Source organism: Etheostoma cragini, chromosome 18 (genome assembly GCF_013103735.1).
Source record: "Etheostoma cragini isolate CJK2018 chromosome 18, CSU_Ecrag_1.0, whole genome shotgun sequence".
Taxonomy (NCBI): Eukaryota; Metazoa; Chordata; class Actinopteri; order Perciformes; family Percidae; genus Etheostoma; species Etheostoma cragini.
Window position 1 is genome coordinate 7,157,819 of NC_048424.1, and position 24,267 is coordinate 7,182,085.

At 39.1% G+C, this 24,267-nt stretch overlaps 2 protein-coding genes across 3 annotated transcripts; both read right to left on the reverse strand.

Moving 5' to 3' along the window:
* Positions 1 to 890: 890 nt before the first annotated feature.
* hlx1 (H2.0-like homeo box 1 (Drosophila)) lies at positions 891 to 4,984 on the reverse strand. Of its 2 annotated transcripts, XM_034900942.1 has the most exons (4): positions 4,345 to 4,983; positions 3,644 to 3,826; positions 3,312 to 3,496; positions 891 to 1,791 (listed from the first exon to the last, which is right to left on the reverse strand). In XM_034900942.1, exons 1-4 carry the CDS (start codon positions 4,784 to 4,786, stop codon positions 1,459 to 1,461), a joined length of 1,143 nt encoding a protein of 380 aa, XP_034756833.1. In that variant the 5' UTR covers positions 4,787 to 4,983; the 3' UTR covers positions 891 to 1,458. The 2 variants fall into 2 exon arrangements, with proteins under 2 accessions (XP_034756833.1, XP_034756834.1); XM_034900943.1 differs by lacking the exon at positions 3,644 to 3,826 and having other exon boundaries at positions 4,345 to 4,984.
* A 10,125-nt stretch (positions 4,985 to 15,109) lies between these two features.
* Positions 15,110 to 23,139, reverse strand: slc35f6 (solute carrier family 35 member F6). Its single transcript, XM_034900944.1, has 6 exons — positions 22,929 to 23,139; positions 19,486 to 19,558; positions 18,828 to 18,999; positions 18,180 to 18,395; positions 17,896 to 18,006; positions 15,110 to 15,822 (listed from the first exon to the last, which is right to left on the reverse strand). The coding sequence occupies exons 1-6, from the start codon at positions 23,003 to 23,005 to the stop codon at positions 15,332 to 15,334; spliced, it is 1,140 nt and encodes a 379-aa protein (XP_034756835.1). The 5' UTR covers positions 23,006 to 23,139; the 3' UTR covers positions 15,110 to 15,331.
* Positions 23,140 to 24,267: the final 1,128 nt, after the last annotated feature.

The following is a 24,267-nucleotide window of genomic DNA, read 5'->3' on the forward strand; positions in this document are numbered from 1 at the left end:
AACTCTATCCTCTCACTGCAGTCTTTTGTTGTTAGTCATATTAAAAAGAGTGCGGATCTGAAGTGGACTCTGGTCTGCAGAGGGAGGCTATGAGCAGCACTATAAATGGAGGAGATGTTGATTGTATCTGCGTCTGGTTACATAAAATATACTCATCCAGATTGTTTCTGCTATCTGGAGCCAGTAAATGTATACAAACTATAAATTACTCTCTTCTTCTTCTTCTTCTCTTGCTTTCTGCGCTGCCAAAGCAACAACCTCCTCAGGAGGAATTTAGTTGAGTTGCATTAATGTTCTTAAAGGAGAAGAAGATGTATACATTTATAATGAAGGTGTGAGGTGGTCTTGTCAACCTTTTAGACTTTTTGTACGTTAACTGAAGGAAATAAATCATGCTCAAGATCCTCATTTCAATTATAATTAATTACATTTATTAAAATAAAAACATTTTGTTTTTAATAATATTCGACAAAAGTAAATATCAGTTGGCTCCTGTATTCAAATTATGTGAATCATAGGCCTCCGTGTTTCTTATGCAAATGATGAATTATATATTTTCACGGATAACACCACCCCATTCTGGACAGTCTTAGTTCCTAAAAATATGTATTTATTAATTTTTTGTATTTGTTTTGTTGCATATTTTTGTGCATCCTAACTTGAATTCTTGTTTATTTTTCCTACTGCTCCTATAAAACCGCTATATATATATATATATATATATATATATATATATACATATATATATATATACATACATAAGTATAAATGTATATCTGGGCTATGGCCTATATATACATTTATCTGTATTTAATTTTAATAATAGGCCTAATATTAATTCCAATAAGAATATGACTAACAGTTAATAATAACAATGCATCGTGATCCGATTTTCAAAGTATGAAACATTTTATTTACAATATTTTCAGTGCAAATTATTATTAACGAAATAGCACAACTATATATCCAAACGAAACACATACATGAACACGGCTGTGATGTTCTGAGATTTCATTGATCGCGTGAAACGAGTGGTTCATAACCTAACAATAAAATTCACAAACGCATTATTTCCTTCAGATGAGGAAAACATGATGCACACGAAAGCTCTTGAGAGGAAAACGACAGTAAGGAGACACTGGAGGTGGCCGGAAGTTCAATTTAAACTAGCCTGTTTTTTATCATAAGATCTTTACAGAGGGCAGAAAACAAAACCAGACCAAATCTAATTAAATCAACAAATGATTTTGGGCTATGTTGCTTGTTTGGGCTAAAATAACGTGACGTGAACAATGTTACTCCACCTGTTCCCAGGAATTAGACCGATTCAGCCCTGGTTTTAGGTCGCAGACCCCTTATAGTGGCATTGAATTGACACTCCACGTGCGTTTTAACATCACTGTCGTTCTTCTGTCAAAAAATAATAATAAAAGTCATTGTCCATAGAGTGAAAAGCCTTCATTTCAGCAGGCCTGTCTGAGAGGCCTCCGCGCCTGCGGGCCCCCCCTCCGCGCTGCTCGCCGGCGCGCTCCCGCTCATGATCACGCTGGTTTGGTTCGTTTGTTCAGAAATGTCTAGAAGTCCGTCAGAGTTTTCCTCCGGAGCCTCGTCGGAGTCACACTCGCTCCGTCCCTCGCTCTCACACTCGGACTCCTCCGCCGGATCTTTGGGCTCCCTGCTGCCGGACTCAGACGCACTCTTGTCCGCCTGCTCCTTGTCCTTGTCCTTCTGAGCCTGGGCCTCTTTGGAGTGTCTCCACTTCATGCGTCTGTTCTGGAACCACACCTTCACCTGAAAACACACAGCCACTGTTAAACCAGACTGTTAATTCAGTAGGCCTTCGACGGCAGAATGTTTGCATGTCCATGTATTTAATATTCTTCCATTTTCTTTTCTTTTCCAGGTAGAACATTAAGCAGAGGCTAATGAATAACTTAACGGAATTTTGGCACATTAGATCTGAGTCACACTCTTTTTAAATGTTTTTTTGTGTGTGGATATAATGCCTCCACAAAAGTTTTTTCTCTCACTCTTTACCTTGAGAATTGATGCACTCATTTTAGGCTGCTGCGCACATTCCAAGGCTAGAAGCTAACCAGTGCCCAGGAAGATTCAATTCAAACTTTATTTAACCAGGTAAGTCTCAATGGCGTGGGACCTCTGATGCAAAGGAGAAGTGGCAAAAACAGCTGCATACAAAATGTAGCAGTGCAAATAGTATTATTAAACTTTAAATATCAGGGAAAATGTTTTTACCATAATAATAAAATAAAAAATGTCTAATGTAATATTGGATGGAAATAGTTATAAAAGTATATAATCTGTATGAGTTTTTATTCATGTTGATATGTTGCTGGGGGAGATTGAGTGGATGTGACATTAGTGCAGTGTGATGAAATGTAAACAACAAGTGTTGCTCAAGATGTGGTGACATTTCACTGGGACGCCTCTCAGCCAATCAGGTGTTGTCTAAGATGCTGCAGTGCCAACTTCAATTAAACATCTGGAGCTTTTGGGGTCTTTTGTTAATTCATTCATTCATTTTAAATATCTAACTTCTGGTCCTTTAATCTGTGTAAGGAATACAGGTTGCAGATAAACCTTTATGAATACTTTAGGCGTAGATGTGATATTTTGGACTCCAAGAATGTGACTACAACTCTCCCCTCAAATACGGAAGCCCACATTTTAATTTGACATCATTTCATTGGTTTGTCGAGGCCATAGCTACCAGTGAGGACAATGGGAGCATTGTTCACTCCAGTATTTTTGGGACTTTGTAGTTTTAGCATCATGTGGCTAACTTTATTTATAGGCTGTTTTAAGTATTTTTTATAAGCTGAAAGAGTGAAATCTGCAGCATTAAACCATGTAAGGAATTATGAATAAGTAGAAAATATAATTTATGACAACTGTAATTATTAAAAATGACCCGGCCCAACTACAGCCCTGTGGTCTTATTGTTTCTTTGTTTATTTGGATCTTCTATCTGGGGTCCACATTCAAAGAAAATATATCGAATTGACAAATTATACAGTAAATAATTTAGCTACAGTACGTCATCATCATGGTATCCAACAATAAAATGACATCAAACACCAAGCCTCCAAAACATTAACATATAATGATTTTAATGTCTTGACAGGTGAAATAAATACATTTAAATCTCTGTTTATTTGATCATTTGAACTGCTAACAAGTGGAAAAGAAAACCTACTTTGCGTATTTAATTTGAAGACCTGCCTTCAATAATAATCTCGTTAGCTGTTTCTTACAACTTTTGTTGACCTTTTAGTCAACAGGCTTCTTACCTGAGCGTCTGTCAGCCCGAGCATCGCAGCCAGTTGTTTTCTGTCCGGCTTGGTGACATATTTCTGTATTTCAAATCTCTTCTCAAGTCCTTTCCTCTGCAGGTTTGAAAACACCGCCCTCGACCACGACCTTTTCCTCTTGTACGTCTGTGGCATGGTGTCTTTAGTGAGGACGGCATACGGACCTAAAAGATATGGAGGAGGACATGAGGTTAAAACAAAACGGAGAACAGAAACCAGAGGAACATTCACTGCAGGTGTCTCACACCTCAAAACAGAGAGCTGGACGGGCCAGTTTCCTGTCTCTTACATGTCCTACATGTGGTGACTACCTGGGAAGGTGTCCTGAAACTGATGCTGGCCTGAATGTCTGCTGCTGCTGCTGCCTAGTGAATTCATCATGGAGGACGCGTCGCTCATCCCGGGGTCTATGCAGGAGAAGTACTGGCTGGCCGGAGGCTGAATAGGGATGTGGATCCCTGACTGACGGTTCGAGCTAACGATGGATGTGAGATCTGTTACAAAGCGAGAGATGATGGGCTTCAGTCAGGAAACAAAGAGTCACACTGGCAACCTGGGGGGCAAGATGGTCTGGTATTTAGAGAGACCATCAAACAAATTCAAAGTTCAAGTGTGACTGCTTAAGTGTCTTTGAGCAAACTTCCAGCTGTTTGTAGCTGATCCTGACCTCTGACCTCTCTGGTTAGGGGGGCAACAGAGCAGAGGATTTCCCCACAGGGCTCCTTAAAGTGCATGTTATGAGCTTATTTGGGCTCTTACTACTCTGAGAACAAGCCTGTCAGTGTTATAAACTGGTACTTTACACTAGCTGCTTCTACTTTGTTGCTTTCAGTTTCTAAAGTTTGGACTGTCTTGTTAATGATATCATTAAAAGAAATGGCCATAAAACACATCCCTATGTATTGTCTTCCTTGGCTGACATGACAGGAAGCTTCTCTAAACACCACAAACCTGTTAAGATTGTTCAACTGTTCAAAACAAATTCAGCGTGTAATACAATCTTTATTCTTACCTTTTAACGACGACTTTTCTTTGCCTTTTGGATCAAAGTCTGTCGACAATATCCGATCAATTCCGAATTTGAGGTCTTTGCTTGAAGGCGGGGGGGCTTGTTGGGAGTTATATGCAGTTCTGACTGATGTTAGCTGTAGTCCGTGTCTGTGGTAAGGAGACGTCGGACTCACCCTCGCGCCGTACACCGACGGCTCGGGCGCGACGGGAGAAGGACGCAACGGCGAGCTGCCGGAGTGCCCGTGCTGCGCGCGGTGGTGGTGTCCCATATGCAACATGAGGGCCGAGGATCCCGGGATGGTCTCTCCATCTCCAGCCTGCAAAATGTCTGCGATGCAAAACGAGGGTTTCTTCGTGGTATCCACAGCGAAGCCCCCCGCGCAATACGCAGACCAGAGGCTGAAATTTGACGCGTAAAACGGGTTCAGCCCGGCCGTGTACATCCCGCAGCCTCTAATGCGTCTTATTGTTTCTCAGAAGAGGGTATAAACGGACAGGCATGTAAAAAAAGCAGGGATGGCGTTTTAGGGGGATAGATGACCGTCCTCTTTGCTTCAATGCCAAAATCGCTCTCCCAACTCTGAAATCCAAACCCTGCAGTTCCTCTCTGAAGTTTCCCCGCTGACACTGATTGGTTGCTTTCTGAGCCAATGGCTGATTTGCACTCGCTCACATCACGCCCTTACAAGTGAGGATAATAACACAACATCACACGCGCACGCACACACACGCACACAGAAGTCATTTTGATCCTGAGATGATGGATTGATCACTTAAAGAGAACCCACACCCATCACCGCACACACAAACATGGTACCCATTAACTCTCAGTGCACTACACATGTTCCAAAAAGGCACTTTTCAACACAAAGTACTGATATCACCATGCAAAAAAAATAAAAGATCAAATCGATACATATGCCACACGGTTGTACTGTATGAAATAGTAAAAAGATATCTAATAATGTCAATAATGAAATGACCCCGCGAGCCCAGGAGAGGCTCTATTAGCTTCACTCTTCCTGTTTTTGATGGGCTGTGATTCGTGTTAAATGAGCGGATATTCCTGCTAGATTTGCCCCCAAAATAGAACCTGGTTTAGTATTTTAGGATACAGCACAAATCCTTATTTCTTCCGGAGCAGAGGGGGGGGGGACTTTTATAATGACTGTTAGAACTTCCCTTTTTCAATATTTGTGCAACTTTATCTCGACTTGCAAGTTGCACGGTGACGCAAATCCGTCCCCATGCTCATAATAAACAGAGGAAACCGATTCCCCTCTAAAACCAAAACACAATTAACTTCAGAGGCGATACTTCATCCGCAAGGCCCCTCAAGATTGACACGTTGGGTCCTGGCCAATTACCTTTTTCACATTTTAAATAGGCTAGTACCTAGGTATGCAAATTATAATATTCCCTGCTGCTTTGACTTGAACGCATATATCTTACTTGACCTAAAAACAACACATTTTAAATATGTGCAACGGTAACTTTTATTATCTTGTTTATACGTTTAAGTTAATATGCTTGATATGTATTTCTAAGTGTCAATAAAAAATGAACTCTCTCGAACTTTCTCCCCCTCTTCTACTGTCCTTGATAATGCCCCCCCCCCCCCCCTCTCCGATCGCATGTTTCTCTCGCAAGTGTTGAAACAATGGCTTCTGAACCCCGCATTCATTTAGTCTTGATTCATGCGGGCGGAAGCGCCGATGACCCTGACTGCCTCCTATCATGCTGTTTTCGAGTTACACTTTTCCGGGTTAAAATTAAAAATAGAGATTTAACGTTTGCCCTCCATCATGCAGTCAAAACAATCCAGGGAAGAGGATGTAGCAGACGCAGCACGCCTCGAGTTATTTCAGGTGCTGATGAGCTTTTCAGTGGGAAACAGTGAAAAGCACAGACCTCAGATCAGCCTTTACCATAGACTGTTAATCCGCCGCTGCTATGACAAGACGGGTTCATTATAGTCTCACCTTTAAGGCTTTTTCAGCTACAGTAGCCTACTGTACGATAGAAATCCATAGTTCAGGAGAAGATTTGCGATTCCAAATCAAAAGACAAAAAATGTTTTGTTGCTGGATATGGAATTTTGAATTGTGGAAATTGTGATTTGCCGTTTGAGAAGGAAATGCATGCCACACCACTTGAACTGAAAACTAAATTCTTCATAAAGATTTTAAAAGACAGAGGAGCCTATGTATTAATTCGTGCACGTTTGTACCATTTAGTCTCTGACTTATTTAGAAGTCCCTGAAGACATAAAAGGGTTTCCTTTGGATTTAAACATTATAACGTGTGGATTCGTGTGATGTTTCATGGGCCACTCCACATAAATTAAGCGATTGTATTTCCTTCTGTAAAGGGTGCATTTCATCTGCTTATATTAATCATCTACCTTCAAATGAAAATAATGACAAACTAATCACAAAAAAAGGGTTTCGGTTTGGACAGATGATTTCTTATTCAGGGCTGAATCCCAAACTGCAGATTTACGGAGGACACAGAATGTAACTGAGCTCGTGAAGACATCACAGTGTTTCTATTACTGAGACAGTTTGGGCCGTGAAGAAGCCGTGCCGTAATCCTACAGTCCGATTACTTCGTTTAATGCAGTTATACATTTTACCACCACTTGATTTTTTTGTATATGAGAGAGCCGGGGCGTAAACATTAACCTGCAGCACAAAGTCTAGGCCTATAGTTTTGTAATGCGCGTAAAGAATAAACCTGACATTGCTTCTGGCTTCATATCGATGCAGAATCGTAGAAATTCAGGTCTTAACATTGAATGATCTAAAAAAATAAATTAAAAAAATGCATTTGATCCACAAATCACCTGTAAAAACGGAAAAAGGACTTTTTTAGCCAGAGCCCTGCTGGGGACTATTATTCACCTCTGTTTCCCTTTCCCCAGCCAGTCCTCTGTGGAGCTGTAGACATGATGGCAGGTGGGACCACTGCCAGTGCCAGCGAGTCCTGTCTCTGGTTAAGGGACTTTAACTGCTTTGGACTTTAAAATGTAAAAAAAAAAAAAAAAAGAAGAAAACTCACAGTTAAAAAAATCCTAAAAAAAAGTCTGATTTTTTTTTTTTCTGAAATAGTTTGGAAACAGAATATTGTCCTGTTGTCCACTAAATCCATTTTCAGTCCCCTCATAGTCTTAAAATGTTCATCCTCATCATCATCATCATCAGACATCTTCATAGACAAGTCAAGTAGAAAGTACACTTCCTCAAAAGCTGCACATGAGTACGATTCTGATATACTTCACTTGAGTATTTCCATTTTACTTTATCCTTCTACTCCACTGCATGTCAGAGGGAAACATTGTAATTTTTTCCTTATTTATTTGATAGACATAGCTATACTTGTTACTTTTCAGATTAAGCTTTGTACATAAAAAAACACAATAAACTAAAGTCAAAAAAGTTTCGAAATATCGCTGCTAAAGTGTTAGAATTAGAATTAGAATAGGCTCAAAGAGGTAAATTATCCAATGTACTGCAAAAAATGCAAAGATTAAAAAAAAGTCCAGTTTTTCCCCCAGCCTTTCTAATGAATGTATTAATCTCACATCCCCCCAGATTTATCTTGAGACCCGTTAGAGGGGCCTCTCACCTACAGCAGGTTGTGGAACCACTCGACTAAACTGCCTGCAGTAACTGTATATACAGTAATGTAGTTAAAAGTAACTCTGACAATCTAATAATGTCATGACAACAGATCAGTCAACAGGGATATTTTTATGCAGTACGCTTACTTTTTTGGACTACTTAGGGTTTTAGAATACAGGCCATTTACTTGCAATGTTGCAAAGTATTTTTTACACTTTTATGTACTTTTACTTGAATAAAGGATCTTTTCCCATCATATTCTCACACTCTAGTGTTTAATAAAGACCAAAACCTATTTGTTGTGATTGTCACTTACGATTCATAACTAGCAGCTTTAGCCTGGTTTATAAAATGACTAACAATTTATTATTCAACTTAAACGTGAATGATTTAACCAGCAGCACTACTTCATGGCCATCATTGAACAGCCCATACACTCCGCAGTGCAGTTTAAACAACCAGCATAAAAATAAAACGCCAAAGCTTTTATGATGCTCACTGCGGATGAAAACAAAGCCGTGCTGCTGCAACGCCAACTACCTGAAGTTTAAAGCGTCTGACGGAGCCCATTGTTGTCGCCTGATTGCTCGCTGTGTGTTTTTCAGGAAGCCTTATCAGGCGGAGGAAGAGTGAATGAGCATCTCGGACTGCAGCGCTGCTGGATCAGAGGCTGCAGGGCAGAATTACATGATTTCCATTATTACATTGAGAATTATTGCTCCCCCTCTGGAAGACTCCAGCTCCAAGCCAAGATTACTATTTCTGGCAATGTTTGCCTCAGGAAGGAACTTTCGCAGATTTAATGGGACCTGGGCCATTGTACACAGCCTTCTGTATGGCACTCTGCCATCATTTCCAGAAAGAAGGAAAAAAAAAAATACAGAACTGAGGGATGTGTATAAAGTCAAAACAAGACTGTCCCTGTTTATGTAATCCTGAATACATCCAATTTATTTCAAACACTGAACTCTCTCTGAGGTAGAGATGAACTGAAATGATTTTTCACTTGCATGTAGGAGGTCAAATGTCCCTCATCTTGTGATGTGTTTTGTTCTACTTTGCATATTTATTTCATGAAACACGATTGTCATTATGTGTTCTAAAGATTAAATCAAATTCTAAATGGTTCACATCTTGTTCACATGAAGAAGCATCTTCTGGACAGTGTTGGAACAAATTCAGATCTGCTAAATGTCCTTCCCACAAAGTACAAATAATCCATTACAAGTAAAAGTTCTGCATTTAAAACTTTAAGTACTGAAGTATTACCCGCATGATGTACTTTGGTATAAAAAACACAAGTACTGATTACACAGACATTTTTTTTTACTGTTGGAGTTGGTCAAGATGGAGCTAATAGGTCTGTACTCTTAGTTTAAGCTATAACAATGCATCATATTTTATGTATAAGTTAAATTAAAGTGTTTCTATGTAAGATTAGAGAGATAAGAACAGATAAAACCGACGAAGCGCTTTTTGAATGAAACAATGAAATTAAAAATTAAAGTAAGACGAGAGACAACTTTTAAAAAGCTATAGACAGTGTGTATATTACACTACCTCTGACAATAAAAGTAAAGTGTGCAAATCTTAACTTATGAAGTAACTAGAGCTGTGAAATTGTATACTAATATATAGTGGAGTAAAGTACAATATTTGTCACAGGGTATCCCACATGTAATTGTAGTACTTAAGTACACATACCCAAAGATACCTCTTGTTTCAAGCCAATGGACACTTGACTTTTTCCATATCATCAGGTTGTGAATGTAGTTAAACAGAATCCATAAAACATTAATGGAAGGCAGTGTGAAGGCAGTAAATGTACAAGCAGCTCCCCCCAGTGACAAAATGATCTCTATTCTGGTTATTGGCTTATTTTTCCCCCCTTTTTTTTGCACCTGTTTCAAATGTAGTTTTTAATTTGATCGGAACAAACTGCATCAACAAGTAAATAATCTAAGTGATAATCTTTAAGTAATAGTACAGAATTATAATCAACAAAATGTACTCAAAGTAGCAAAAGTAAAAGTATAAATCCTGCAGAAAAATACTCTGTGTTCACTCACTCACACACACACACACACACACACACACACACACACACGCACACACACGCACACACACACACACGCACACACACACAACATGGTAGCTAATTAAAATTAAAATGACTGTATATGCAGTTTAGTCCTCATAGGAGTCACAAAATAAGGTAGTGAGATAATTAATGAAAAAAAAAATAATAATAATAATTTCTGCTAAGATTTATATGACTTTTTTTGCTCTTTTAAATGTGAAATCTAAGATGATTTCAACTCTTTGGTCTCTAAACAGTTATTTAAAAGAAACCCTGTGAGTTTAAAGATGAAATGTCTCTGCTGACAACTGAGAGGTCACTAGCCACAAATTTAAACCATTGGTTAAATCTCCAAAATGTTATTGTAATTTTAGTAGATCATATTTTCAAGGTGCTTTGTCAAGGTTAAAGGTTGAAGGTATGTGCAGTTTTAATTTTATTACAAAAAACTGTAATCTGTGACAAGTAACTAATAACTACAGGTTTTAAATCAACGTAACAGAGTAAAAAAATGTTCCTTCAGTAGAAGCATAAAGGGGCTTAAAATGGAAACGACATCACAACTGTACTTACATTTCAGCAGTGCTTTAGTCGCTGTGTGCCGTCCATGTGGAGCGACTACAGCAGCTGCAGACAGAGAAAGAATCAAACAGCAATCATTCACCTTCAAAATGGAAAAATCTGATCACAGGAAGACAAAGAAAACCTAAACTGCCCCCAATCCTTACAGTCTGGAGTTTGTCACAACTGTCTACAATTTTAAAGTTGTAATGGGTGTTGATTTTTTTATTGAAATGATCTGGAGTTGACTGGTGTTGATTGGAAACTTGTTTCTCAGGCGTTAAATAAGTGTTACACAGACTCAAATTGGACTGACAGAAACACAGGCGATGATCTGGAAACTCTCAGTGGCGCGTGCGTTACTGGAGAGGTAGGTAGGCTTCTGGAGTATTTCCATTTTTTCAACTCCACTTCATTCCTTTGATACCTTTAGTTACAATTTACTTTGCAGATTTAGATGGCTGGTACAACGTATAAATCAACAACTACATTTTGTATGTATTTAAAATTAGCCACACCTTTACCAGCTGCAACATAAAGGTACATTAATGCATCAATAATTGCAATCCAATAATATAATATAGTCTTAATGGTCCAGTATGCAAAATGAGTAGGCTACTTAAAATATTGAGGCTAATACTTTTTCACTTTTACTTTGGTAAAAAAAAAGCATTCATTTCTTGTGGTATTGCTACTTTTACTGAAGTAAAAGATAGGAGGAGTACTTCTTCCACCTCAGCTAATAACGGGTAAGATTAACCAAATGACAGAACCGAGGTCCAATATGAAGGTAGAATGAATGAATGATGACCTCATCTGAGTCCAGCGGCTGCCCTGTGTTTCCTTTTGTGGTAGTGTGCTTTTGCCTCTTTGCTATGCACAGTGAGAGTTTAAAACATTAAGTGGTCATCATTAGCTGGGCAATGGAGTGGTAGACTAATCACACTCACCCCGGCCTGCCCTCTGCTGTAAACAAACTGAAGGAGCTGCTTTAATGGAAGCTTTTAAATATGACGGCGACTCAGTGCCTTTGAGCAAAACCACGTGTTTACATTAGAACAGATTAAAGTCGCCTCTTGTGCGGCAGGTTCAGGGCCCTCTACAGGTCCGGTGTGCAAATGTACACACGGTTAAATCACCTAGGCCTACTGTAAGCAGCGCAGTGAGCTAAATACTGCACAGGAGAGACTAATGGAAACACAAAAGGTCAGAATAACAAACCATTAGGCTGCTGCTGCTGCTTCTCCTGTCCTCAGGAACACAAGCCACTGCAAAAGAAATAAAGCAAAGTTACGATTTTTGTCTTAATGACTGAGTTGGCAGTCGTTTAACAAGGAAATACATAGCAGATAACCTCTAATAATAATAATAGTAATAAAAAACTACTTATATTTGTAAATTGTATTACATTTTCATATGATTTACTATTTGTGTTTAAACAGTCAGTAGCCTACTTGCACATTTACATGTTTAATTACTTACATCAGCAATTAAGAATCTGCCTCTGTTGCTTTCCCATAGACATTTACCTGAGTCTAAGTTCTGCTAGCTGATTGGTTAGTTCAGCTACATGTGATGGAGTAAAACAAGGAAGTGTTGTTGTTGTGGCGCTGATAAAGTGAGGATAACAGTAAAGTGTTGTTCACCAGAAACCGAAAAAATGTTCACTTCTTTAGGCCTATAGGTTCAAAAACGGCTTTAAGTTGAAACAAAATGGGCCAAAAAACAACAAAATGAGCATTTGTATTGAATTTACATGACATCGTAAAGAATGTTATGTTGTGAGGTGACGCGTTGAGGGCCGTGATCAGGCTGTTTGTTCCCGGCGGTCTGACGCAGAGCAGAGCATTCTGCAGTTTTACCGCGTCACATCTCCGCCAAATCAATCCGCGGCGGCGGAACAATACGAGTCATCGCCGAGAAACTCCAAACCGCAGCAGCGTGTCTGAAGGTGCAAAGCAGAGGTGTTTCATCTCCTGTAAACATGACACAGTTTACATGAACATTTTTAAAGTTTCACACATTTAATATTCAAGACAGCATTATTATTAAATGTTTTTAAAGCACACTTTAGGGATGGTTAAAAAGATCAAAATATACAAGACTTTAATTGGGGATCTATCTATCTATCTATCAATTTTAGCATTTCACAGGCTTTTTCTCCGGGGTTTAGATAAGGTCAGTTTGTCTCATGGGAGGACAGATCCCATCGGGACAAATTTGTCCAGAAAACAGCTACTGGAAATGTTTTTTCCACGCTGTCCCAGGAGTCTTCTCTACTTGGGCTTTTTAAATATCTTTATTTTTTATCACACAGGCTGCATATCTTGGTCCAACTGTATAGCTGCTGCGCTATAATCACATTTCCCTAAAACGAAATGTGTTTAACACCTGTGGTGCTTTCTGAACACAAAAGCTCTTCCAATTATCAACTTATAATTTAAAATACGTTATGCTAAAATGTGTGTGTGTATATATATATATATATATATATATATATATATATATATATATATATAGCATTTATTTAGGGCTGTAGATGTTCAAGCTGTAGATATTCAAGATATTCATTCAAGAGTTGTGCAGCACTAAAAAACATTTAATGTATTTATATCCATTTAAAGCTCTATACACACATTTATAATGGATTCATTCTGCTTCATGACCATAATCTTGCTGTAGAAAACATAATGTAATGTCTATTTTTCCTCCGTAGTTAACAAAGTAGCAGCCTAGAACCCTAACCAGCAGCCACACATTAAAGAGCGTTTAATTTTTTTCAATAGCAAAATGCTGCCATCTAGCGGTCATTTTGTGTGTTACTAAGACACACAATAGACGTATACGTGTGTGTGTGCGTGTGTGTGATTTTGGACTGAGAACATAAAGCTGTAGAATCGAGTAACAACAAAATCCAATCAATCAAAAGCAAATAAAATTAACAAGGACCCACAATGGCTCTTCTCCAGAAAGCCTAGTGGTTATTGCATTTAAATGAGTATTTGACCACACTTATAATAATGGATAGAAGTAGTTAAAATCACTTGCCCTCCTTAAGTTTGACAACTTCACACAATTAAGTAAATCCAACTTAATCAAAGTCAACCTAACTAGAAGATATAAAGTTGACATAAACCTACTAACTTTTCAAGGCAATCGGTTTCCTGGATGTTTTGTGGAGTAGCTGATAGTAGTTCATCTGCAACAACACTAACTTCTTCATCAGTGTGTTCATGTGGTTCACGTGTATTTGGTCAATTAACACATGTTCCTTCCTCCTGTTCCCGGACGGGGTCGTGTGTGTGGACCTCTGGGGATTCCTGCGTTTAACCTTTGACTTCCACTAAAGCATACGAGCGGTCTTCAGGGAGGAAGTTGGGTTGACTCAGGAAGTGAAGGCAGGTGTCAGCTGCTGGTGTCGGGGCTGGTGACACTGGACCCCTTACTGGCTGCTCGCAGAGCTCCAACGTCAAATCTTCATCCCAATTCTGTTTGAATTTCCATCCTATCGGGGCCAGTGAGGCTGCAAGGAAGAACATAATGTTATTTCAAGTTAGAGGATGATGTATATTTCACAAGTTTGCATTTAAAAAATATTAGTGTTCATTATATCGTCAGATATCATTACGGTCATTCCTTTCCTTTTCTGTCCCTTCTGATAAAAAACTTTGTATTTACAAGCATTTAAAAAAAAATCATTTTAAATTTGATTATTGCTGTTTGATTCACTGCTGAATTGGGTCTGTCATGTGACTACCCAACAATTATGTGACGCTTCACCTACTGACCATGTGACTACAGGCCAATAGGCTATAAAATACAGTTTGAATGCAAACATTTTATACTTACCTTGATAATACTGACCTTAAAGCCCTAACCGCCCAAATGTGTTGCCTTGTTTGAACAATTTAGCAAAGAAATATATTAAAGGCTCTTTTAGAACTTTACCCTCCCGAGTGCTTCAGTGTCCTTAAATGCTTGTAATCCTGGTTCCCCAAGCTGAAGAGCACCGCAAGAACGAACCTTCTACACATCCGGGCCGCACTTCATGCAGACTGCATTGCGACTTGTTTAGATGAATCATTTAGGATACAAAATGTCATAAAAGGGTAAACCTTTCAACTCACCAGTTCTGAGAGCCTATGATGATGTCTTCAAATATGTCTTGTGCAACCAACGGTCCAAAACCCAAAAATATTGAGTTTAAAGCAGCAAGTCTTCACTTTTAAGAAGCTGGAAAGAGAAGCTACTTCTTTCCTGGGTTAACTATCGTGGCGATAAATTGATTATTAAAACTTTGTCCATTCCTTTTTTGATTAATGAATCCATTGATTGTCAAAAACAATATCTAATCGTGCAGCACAAAGATGTTTCAAGACTTTGCATTGTTTCAGATGTGTATTTACTTTTAAAAAATATCTATTTTTGTCAACACATTACATCTTATTACATGTAGTTGTCTTCTGTATGTCAACACAGGCCTGAGTAAAAATACTAAAACACCATTTAACAAGTGTGATTTAATGACAGTTCCCTTTTTTTCTTAGTGTGCATTACAGCCTTAAAACTACAACTCAGAGAAAGAGAAGCTAGTTATTTAAAATAGCAAGTAAAAAAACACTTGGTATAGAAGCTCAGTCATTTTAAAACACTTTAAAAAATATGTTGATGATTCATTTTCCATTTCATTCCCAGTTCCCTGGGACGTCGTCGGGGCTCAAGTCTTAGCTCTGTTCTGCGGCCTGCACGTTGCCGTCCCCCAGCAGTCTCTCTCTTTCCCCGGGGGTGTCCTCCTGCTGCTCTGAGTTCACCATGTCAACGCAGCACGGTATCCTGGCCAGCAGGGGGCGGTGCAGTCCATTGTAGAGCGCTGTACCCACCAGCAGGACCAGGAAGCCCAGCACCTGCAGGCCATGAAACAGCTCCCAGCCCAGCGCCAGGCTCACCACCCAGATGACCAACGTGCGCAGGCTGTCCAGCACCATGCGGGTGGTGGCGCTGATCTCTTTAGTGACGCTGATGCCAGCAAAGTTGAAGAAGGCGATGCTAACAGTGTTGCCCAGCAGAGCCAACAGGATGAGAGGCTTGTGTCCGATCTGACAGAAGGCGTCCAGCGTGTCCTCCAGGACCTGCCTTGGGTTGTCGCTGAAGTTGAAGGTGTGGATGAAGTACATCGGGATGAGAAGCAGCGACAGGACGAAGAACCCAAAGAAACCTGCAAATGGAAAACGGAATTTATGACCAGTGGTCCAAAACCTTTTTGAGCTTGTGACCCTTTAACCTGTCCGTTAGCCAATAGAATAAATGATCAATTCACTACTTTCATTGAATTGTGGGTGTTTTATTCATTTTTTTTATAGCATTTGAAAAAACAACAACAATAAAATGGTTTCCAGACCGTATCCTGACTAGACTTTTTGTGTCTGTGGTGAGGATTAGAGCCACTGGTGAAAATTTTATGTGAGTTCTGACTTTTTTCTCAGAATTCTGACTTTTTTTTCAGAATTAAAAAAAGTCTGAATTCTGAGAAAAAAGTCTGAAGTCAGAATTCTGACTTTAATCTTAGAATTCTGAGATTAACGTCAGAATTCTGACTATTTTCACAGAATTTTCACAATTGGTCCTAATCCTAAAAAAAAAAAAACATTATTTCTGCTTTATTTAAACAAAAAAATGAGGTATAATTTCACATTAATTAGCTTTATTGACCATGCATTACCATGTGTAAAACTATAGTGGTTATATGTTGACATTAGTGGTGAATCCTGTGGTAGGGGAAAGAAGGACATCAAGTGGGGAATCAAGTCTTCTGGGAACCATTCATCACCGCATGTGACCAGTCCACCAGACCACCAAAGAGAGACTTACCTTGCTGCATTTACCTTTGCTCCAGTTATTCACAAGACAATAGCAAAGATTAGAGGAAAGTCTAAAAAAAAATAATATAAGCATAACTTTGGTTGCAGAAACGTTTTCCGTATTTTTCCCCTTGTCAGACATGTTACAAATCCTCAGATGTATCTTGGGACCCACAGGTTGGGAAACAATGTCCTAATTATAATAATAATAATAATAATAATTAAGTGCAATAAGGTGATAAGTGGCAGACATTCATTAAAAACAGCTGAAAAAAAGTATAAGAGGCTAAAACATAGATACAGAGACAGGCATGGTGTTATTTCAGTTAGCCTAACAGCTAGTTTGATTTGCATTGAGATGATCTTATGGAAACTTCCCCATGCCTATCTTTAGGTATGGTGAAGGGTACACAGATGATGTGTGTGTGTGTGTGCGTGTGTGCGTGTGTGTGTGTGTGTGTGTGTGTGTGTGTGTGTGTGTGTGGGGGGGGTATTTTAATTCCAAAGGCCAAGGGAACTTTATCAGGATGCATTGTATCCTGATCCATGAAAAAACTGGCCTTTAAAAACAAACATGGGAATTTAACATAGAGTTGTGTATACGTATACCCCTTGTATTTGAAGGAAGATCATTTTTTTATTTAAAATATATTATTCATTCACAAAATTGGTGTCCATAAAAGTTTTTTTTTTTATTCCTCTTTTTAATTAACTTGAGCATGTGTGTGTAAACTTATGCTAGCCACTGTAACAAAATTAGCAGGTCTGTTTTTGGCCAGCTGAAGAATGTAATTCCAGTATTCACTCCTTTTAGTTGCTTTGGCTTCATTTAGCTGCTCAATGTTCCACCATGTTCACCAGCTAGCTGCTAACTGTCTGTCTGCCTTTAGGTACTGAGCAGGTCGTATTCAGTTGGATTTTAGAGCTTTTCCACTAAGAGCTGTTGCATTGCGTTGCTAGAAACAAGAGAGCGCTGAGAGTAAAGCTTAGCACTAAAGCTGCAGTCGGTCCAAGTAAAATAACGGGCTGAAAGATGCTGAAAAGCTCATATGAGCTGTGGGTTCATCACTGAAAGAGATCATTGACATTGATTAATGCTGCTTAAACATGTATTAATTTACTTGGTCAAACTCTGTATACAATGTGGAGTAAGTTCCCGTGTTTGTCCCTCAGTACTACTCCTACTTAATCCTTTTGCAAATACTGTAAATCGAACATCACTGTCACAAGGGCCTCTGAAACTCTGCAATACTCTGTTTTATTGATTCCATCTTCCTTCCTCTTAGAAGGTGACTGATATCTGTTGTTATTTGACCTTTGATTATTGACATTTTTTCGACTGGGAATTCAGGATATTTGTGCATTCTATCCCCCCCTCCCCCCCATCTCAAACACATGTAACTGCATGTAACTGCAAACAACTGCTGTACCTTCGGTGCCAACAGCCCGAAGCGGATGGACATCGTGTTTGTAGACAAACTTTTCCTCCAGGACCATCTGCACCGAAACAATGATCTGAGCCATGATGATCAGAAGGTCTCCTGCAGGACAGAAGAGAGTAGTTGTCTTTAATTTACTGCTGTTATAATTAAATAGTTAACGTAGGTACGTTGCCTGCTCTACTGTATCACAAGAAAAACATTTAACCAAATGATGGCTACACTTTATTGACTACATGATTACAACAGCACATCAAAACTAAAATCCACCTCACCTGTGAGGACGTCGCTGAGTTTGTGCGGGTTGTCTTTGTGCTCGCTGAAGAAGTCGGCGAGGCCCACTATGATGAGGCCCAGGATGGTGGTGAAGATGCCGAGCCACTGACTGAATATCAGGCGTCGCCCCAGGAATGCCACAGAAAGCAGACCAGTGAAGATGATGACGGCGCCGCGTAGCATCTGGAAGCTGGAGGCGCTGGTCATGTTGAGAGCTGCGAACCCCAAAACTTTCATTAACCAAGTTCATTTTCTAAAAAAAAAATTATTGTCCACCAAGGACATTTGTCTTGGACACATGATCACATTTATCATCTGGAAATGCCCTTTTTTTTTTCCTTTTTCTTTTTTTCTCCGTGACACGTAAACAATCAAAGCCTTCCACTCAATGAAGTTGAAAGGCAGTGGCTGCAAACTACACCCAATTGACACTGAGGAAAACAACACCATCTTTGATTTGATTATCTTTCTCCTGACAAATGGATTCTTTAAGGAGAGCCTCTTTTCAGTTTGGCTAATGGGATTTACGTCATTTTATTGACCTTTGAAGTGGAAAAACAGATCAGGACACAAGCTTTCAAATGCTAATGCATACAACAAACACCAGATAAACAACACAGGATGACTTTGACAAAACGTTTACTTACCAACATACATGATGGAGGTGGCCATCATGTCACACATGGCAGGTGGGAAGAAGAGGAGAGGGTTAAAGCTCTGGCCTGGGTTTATCTTGGGCTCTGGGCGACGTCTGTCATACCAAAGTAAGATGTAGAAGACCGCAATACAGCTGAACTCACCCAGAAACATACCCACTGCCTGGACATGGAGAGTGAAAGGAAGAGACAGAGGGGACATTTTTGATTTTACAGCAGTTCAGAAAACAATTATTGATTGGATTTTACTTTTTAGAGTCAACACAATTAAACTATTAATAAACACCATATCTTGTACACTGTCGGAGAAAGCTGGAGAAACCAGATAAAAAAACAACAACATGCTCACACATGGGAGAACATGTGTTAGCAAACTCCACACAGAAGGGCCAAAGGGTCCAACCTAGAACCACTGAACCACCGTGCCGGCATACACAGTTTGTCAGAACAAAATTTGGAAATATTGTGATTTAAATCAGTAACTATCTGATTAACCAATAACTAAACATGATATGTTTTTAAAGCATATACCTGACTGTAATTATGAATTGTGCTACAGACACATTTTTGGTCAGTACCCGCCTTTTTTGGCCAATGTGGTGCGGAGTAGATCAAGTGTGATACAAACCGGTCACCTTTATTACTTTACCTGGACAAACGGGTGAGTAAATTCATGTTCAGGGTCATTATGGCAACCCTTCGCTGAGAACATGTCAGCCCATCTGTCAGACAAGAAGACATGATTACAACTTAATTATAGGCATTTCACACAACCAACTATACATACAAACACCCAAATGAGAAAGTGGTTAGCCACACAGCTAAAGCTGCAACTATCCGTCATATCCGCCATCATTTTGATAAGCGATTAATTGTTTGTGTTTTTTAATTGCCGAACTTTAACTTCTCAAATGTGACGACTTGCTACCTTTCTCGGTCATATACAATATTAAAATGAATATATACAGTATACTGTCCATTTATTTTTATATATATATATATATATATATATATATATATATATATATATATATATATATATATATATATATATATATATATATATATATATATATATATATATATATAGGTCAGACAAAAACAAACAATCTGTATACATCACCTTGCGCTGTGGGAACAACTAACAGGCATTTTCCATTTTCCACTACTTTCTGACATTTTATCATCAAAAGAAGCCTAATCAACAACAACTATGTGAGTATGTTACAGAGTTTGGATTTTTTTTACATTACCATACCATTACATACCTGCTTTTCACCGGCATTCAACTGATAAAACACTAGTGTGAAGATTTACATCTGTTTTACAAGCCCTCACATGAAATACTTTAAAATCATTAAAAATAATACTTTATTTGTATAGCACCTTTAAAATCAACAGCTTACAAAGTGCTTTACCAGAACAAACAAAAACATAAACAAAACATAAATATACACAGCACATCAGTACACATACCAATACATACACAACAAAGTGGAAATACCAAGTTATAAGTGGTGATGAACATAGAAAAGACAAAAGGATAACAAGATAAAAAGACAGCATCCCATGAAAGCAAGTCTTTAACAAATGTGTTTTAAGAAGGGATTTTAAAGAAGTCACTGATTCAACGAGCCTTTCCTCGGGAGGGTCGTTCCACAGCCGAGGCGCCCGGATCGAGAAGGAACAACGACCTCTGGTTACAAGCCTCGACCTAGGAACGGTTTAAAGACCCCCCCCCCCCCCCCCCCCCCCCCCCCCCCCCAAGGATCTAAGGCTGCAAACAGGCTTGTATTGGACAAGCATCTCTGAGATATAGTTGGTGGCCAGACCGTGACAAGCCTTAAAAGTGATCGGTAAAATCAATTCTAAAATGGACAGGGAGCCAGTGAAGCTAGGAGGGAGTAATGTGTTCCAGCTAGTGAGAAGGTTGGCTGCTGAGTTTTGAACCAGCTGGAGATTAGATAGTGATTTGTGGTTTATGCCGGTTAAAAAGAGAGTTGCAGTAATTTAGACGGTAGAAAAAGAAGGGTTGTGATATGGATGAAGCAGGACTGGACAACTTTATTGATATGTGGGGTGAAGTCTGAGTCAAAAATGAAGTTTTTTGGCAGTGGGTTTGATAGTACTGGATAGTGGAATGAGGCTGATGGGACTAGGGAGGGTGTTGGGTGGATTGAACAGTAATATTTCAGATTTGGAGGTGTTAAGTTGGGGACGGTTATGGGCCATCCAGCGGTTCACATCTCTGATGCAGTCTGAGCCTGCAGCCAGGATCTCAGTGGGAGTTAAATCTGTGTATCATCAGCAAAGCAATGAAAAGGAACATTGTGCCGCTGGAGAATTTGGCAGAGTGAAAGCATATAAATATAGAATAAAATTGGACCTAAAATGGAACCCTGATTTGAGGAGGTTGCTTGAGAAGTTATTGAGTACTGAAGTCCACATAACCCAGTGACTTTTATAGGCAGACAGTCAAAGAAAGCATGACAAGCATGTGAGCGTCTGGTCTGCTTCATAATGCAAGACAAGGGAATGTGATCCCTAAAATTAACGACACAGCACTTCCTTTAAATGCAACAATTTCTGAGCTTATCCACCACAAGAAGGACGCTTGATCCAAAGGATTATTCCTGTTTATTGGTGGTCACTGTGTTCTGGGTTAAAGATCTTCATAAAGTGCATGTTTGCATGAAAGGAAAGAGGGAACTTGCACCAAAATTATCAACCTACATGCTATAACTGATCTTAGCTGTAGGGCTTTAAAACCAGCGCTGTGACAAAGCTGGTGTCAGGTGACTGTAGTGAAACTTCAGTAGTGAAACCTGTTAGTTGCTGATATTCTTCTTGGGGAAACATGACACAGCTTGCTTTGTCTGACACATTAGCACTCACATCGTGATTCATACATCATTTCTGAGTTTTGTTTCACGGATAAAACCCACAAAAGGACAAAGAGGTGTGTGTGCGGCAGCAGTAAGCTGACATCACAAATTGTTAGGGAAGTTAATAAGCTGAAGTTCTTGTTTCACAAGGATAGCCTTTTCCCATCGTGGCAGTACCGAGAGAGGAAGGAAATGTATTAGTGTGATTAATCAGTTAAGTTGTGGATCAAGAAAAAATACCAAATAGTCTCTCCAGTTTCTTTAATTTTAGGACTTTCACAGTTTTATATAACTGTAAATTGAATAGATTTGGGATTTGGACATTTGGTTGAGCAAAACAAGTCATTTAAAGAGATTAAAAATTCATTTTTCACTATTGTCTGGTGTTAGTTGAAATTATAATCTGCATGGTAATTGATAGTGAGATTTGGTTGGTAATTTGCAGCCCTGAAATAGTGAGCCCAGGCCTGGAGTCAATTCAGGACTGAAATGATTGATTGATTGATTATAATCAATCAATCCCTTTGTCAGTCAAAAGGAAATCAATTGTTGTTGTGATCAAGGGCAAATGCTAAACATTAGTTTCCTGCCTCTCATGTGACTTTTTCTTTCAATAATTGTAAATTGAATATCTTTGGCTTTTGGACTATTGGTTGGACAAAACAAGAGATCTGATTAAGTCTCAGTGTGGACTAGAAAGATGTAATGGGCATTTTCCAATATTTTCTGATGTTTCTAAGACCAAATGATAATGAAAGTTATAGTTAGTTAGTTAGCTTTGAAGGCTATATAATGACACATCTTTCATCCTGTGACAGACACAGTCAGCTTATTTTGCATAGCAATAAAATGGAAATGTCATGTCCTTACAAGCTTTCTGTAGCTTCCCATCACATGTATTACTAAGCTAACATGCTAACAATACGTTAGCATGCTGTTTACCAGAACACGTTACGTGCCAACAGATACAGTTGCTACAACTACGAATTGGTAACATGCTTATACGTTGTAACACAAATAAACAAGCTAGCTCGATTAACGTTAAGTTAAGTTAGCTAAAGAATGAACTAATAAGCACTAGCCTACAGTTAATCATTTATGTTGCGTTAAACATTGGCCCAACAGAAAATTATCCTACAGTGAAATAAACTGTAACGTAACTACACACACATTACACCAGTAGGAAAACATTAATCAATCCACTCACTTTGCCGATAATGTGTTGAGAGATCCAGTTAGGAGCATAAGTGCCGCGAGGAACAGCTGGTATTTAGTCCAAGCCATGTTGGACGTGTAACAAACACACCGGGAACAGACGACCACCTCACTGCTTTTTGTTTGATGAGACACAGAAGGTTGTTTTTCTCCATGGGATCTTCTCCTCTGCCTGTAAACGCCACATGACAGCTCAGAGTCAGCTGACCGCAATGCAAACTACACGCCTCCTTCAGGTTTTGTCGGAAATCACGGAATCGACATGACGAATGATTGATATCATGTTCCCACTGTAGGTCTATCTATAGCCTACAACAATGCTTTGGAATTATGCAGCCTACTTAAAAAAAAAGAAATTAAGATGAATGTTGAAATAGGCTAATGTTAATGTTATACTTTAGTCAAGGCAAGATTAAAAATTCCTTCCATATTCCTGATAAAAAATGGTCTGAACCCAAGCCAAACTATATTAAATAAATGAAACGTTTTTCCTCCAAGAATTCAAGATCACATCTAACGTTGAAAAATGCAGTTGTGGTGTGTTGCGTAAATTGTTTGGTCTTTATTTCCCGCCGTAGACTGTAGGCCTATGTAAATAGTTTCCCACCCAATGCAGTTAAAACACAAATTATTATCATGTCTGCAGATAATTAATAGAAGGAGATTGTGAGGGGACATTAAAGGCAGCATGAAATGCATCATGGATGAACAGCAGGGGGCATCAAAGACCAAGTAGACCATCTAGGATTTGAAAGTGGGACCACAGTCATTTTTTCCCTCTGTACATTTTCCCCTAAAACATGCACTCACCTTTCAATCAGGATGCCATCCCTTAACGGTTATTATGTCAATTTTAGGCTTATCAAAAACTACAAATAAAGTTTTGGATGTGCTGATTAATCCATATAAACCTGAAAAAAGATAAGAACATGAACAGCAACTATGTGATACCTGTCCTGCAGTTACCTTTAAACCTACGTGGCCCTGCACAACAAAGTGAAAGAAAGTAAGACCATTCATCCATCCGTCTTTGTCCGCTTATCCTCTGTCGGGTCGGGGGGGCAGCAGCTCCAGCAGGGGAAAGTAAGACATCACACACATTCTTCTTTGCTGAAGAAAGGCTTATTATGAGCTCCACTCTTAGTTTCACTCCTTTGGTGTTACAGGGTGCCAAAAAGTATTCTTCTTTCCAGACAGTTGATGAGTTCACAGAGTTGTCTGGTCTGTCACTTTTTGTGAAGCATCTCATCTTTCCTCCCACTGCAGAGAGAAGGAAAATCACTTAACATTTACCTAGCATAGCTATGTTCAAGTGCTGGTATGAATGTAAA

Bases quoted from the DNA above. Each gene is read 5' to 3' on its own strand.
- hlx1 (XM_034900942.1), bottom strand. From the start codon at position 4,786: ATGTACACGGCCGGGCTGAACCCGTTTTACGCGTCAAATTTCAGCCTC. The intron at 3,827-4,344 runs GTAAGAATAAAG...GCTTTGTAACAG, and splicing joins AGAAAAGTCGTCGTTAAAAG to ATCTCACATCCATCGTTAGC. The intron at 1,792-3,311 runs GTAAGAAGCCTG...GTGTGTTTTCAG, and splicing joins TCGGGCTGACAGACGCTCAG to GTGAAGGTGTGGTTCCAGAA.
- slc35f6 (XM_034900944.1), bottom strand. From the start codon at position 23,005: ATGGCTTGGACTAAATACCAGCTGTTCCTCGCGGCACTTATGCTCCTA. The intron at 19,000-19,485 runs GTAAAGTAATAA...CTCCATGTCCAG, and splicing joins TTACTCACCCGTTTGTCCAG to GCAGTGGGTATGTTTCTGGG. The intron at 18,396-18,827 runs GTAAGTAAACGT...TGGGGTTCGCAG, and splicing joins CACCTCCATCATGTATGTTG to CTCTCAACATGACCAGCGCC.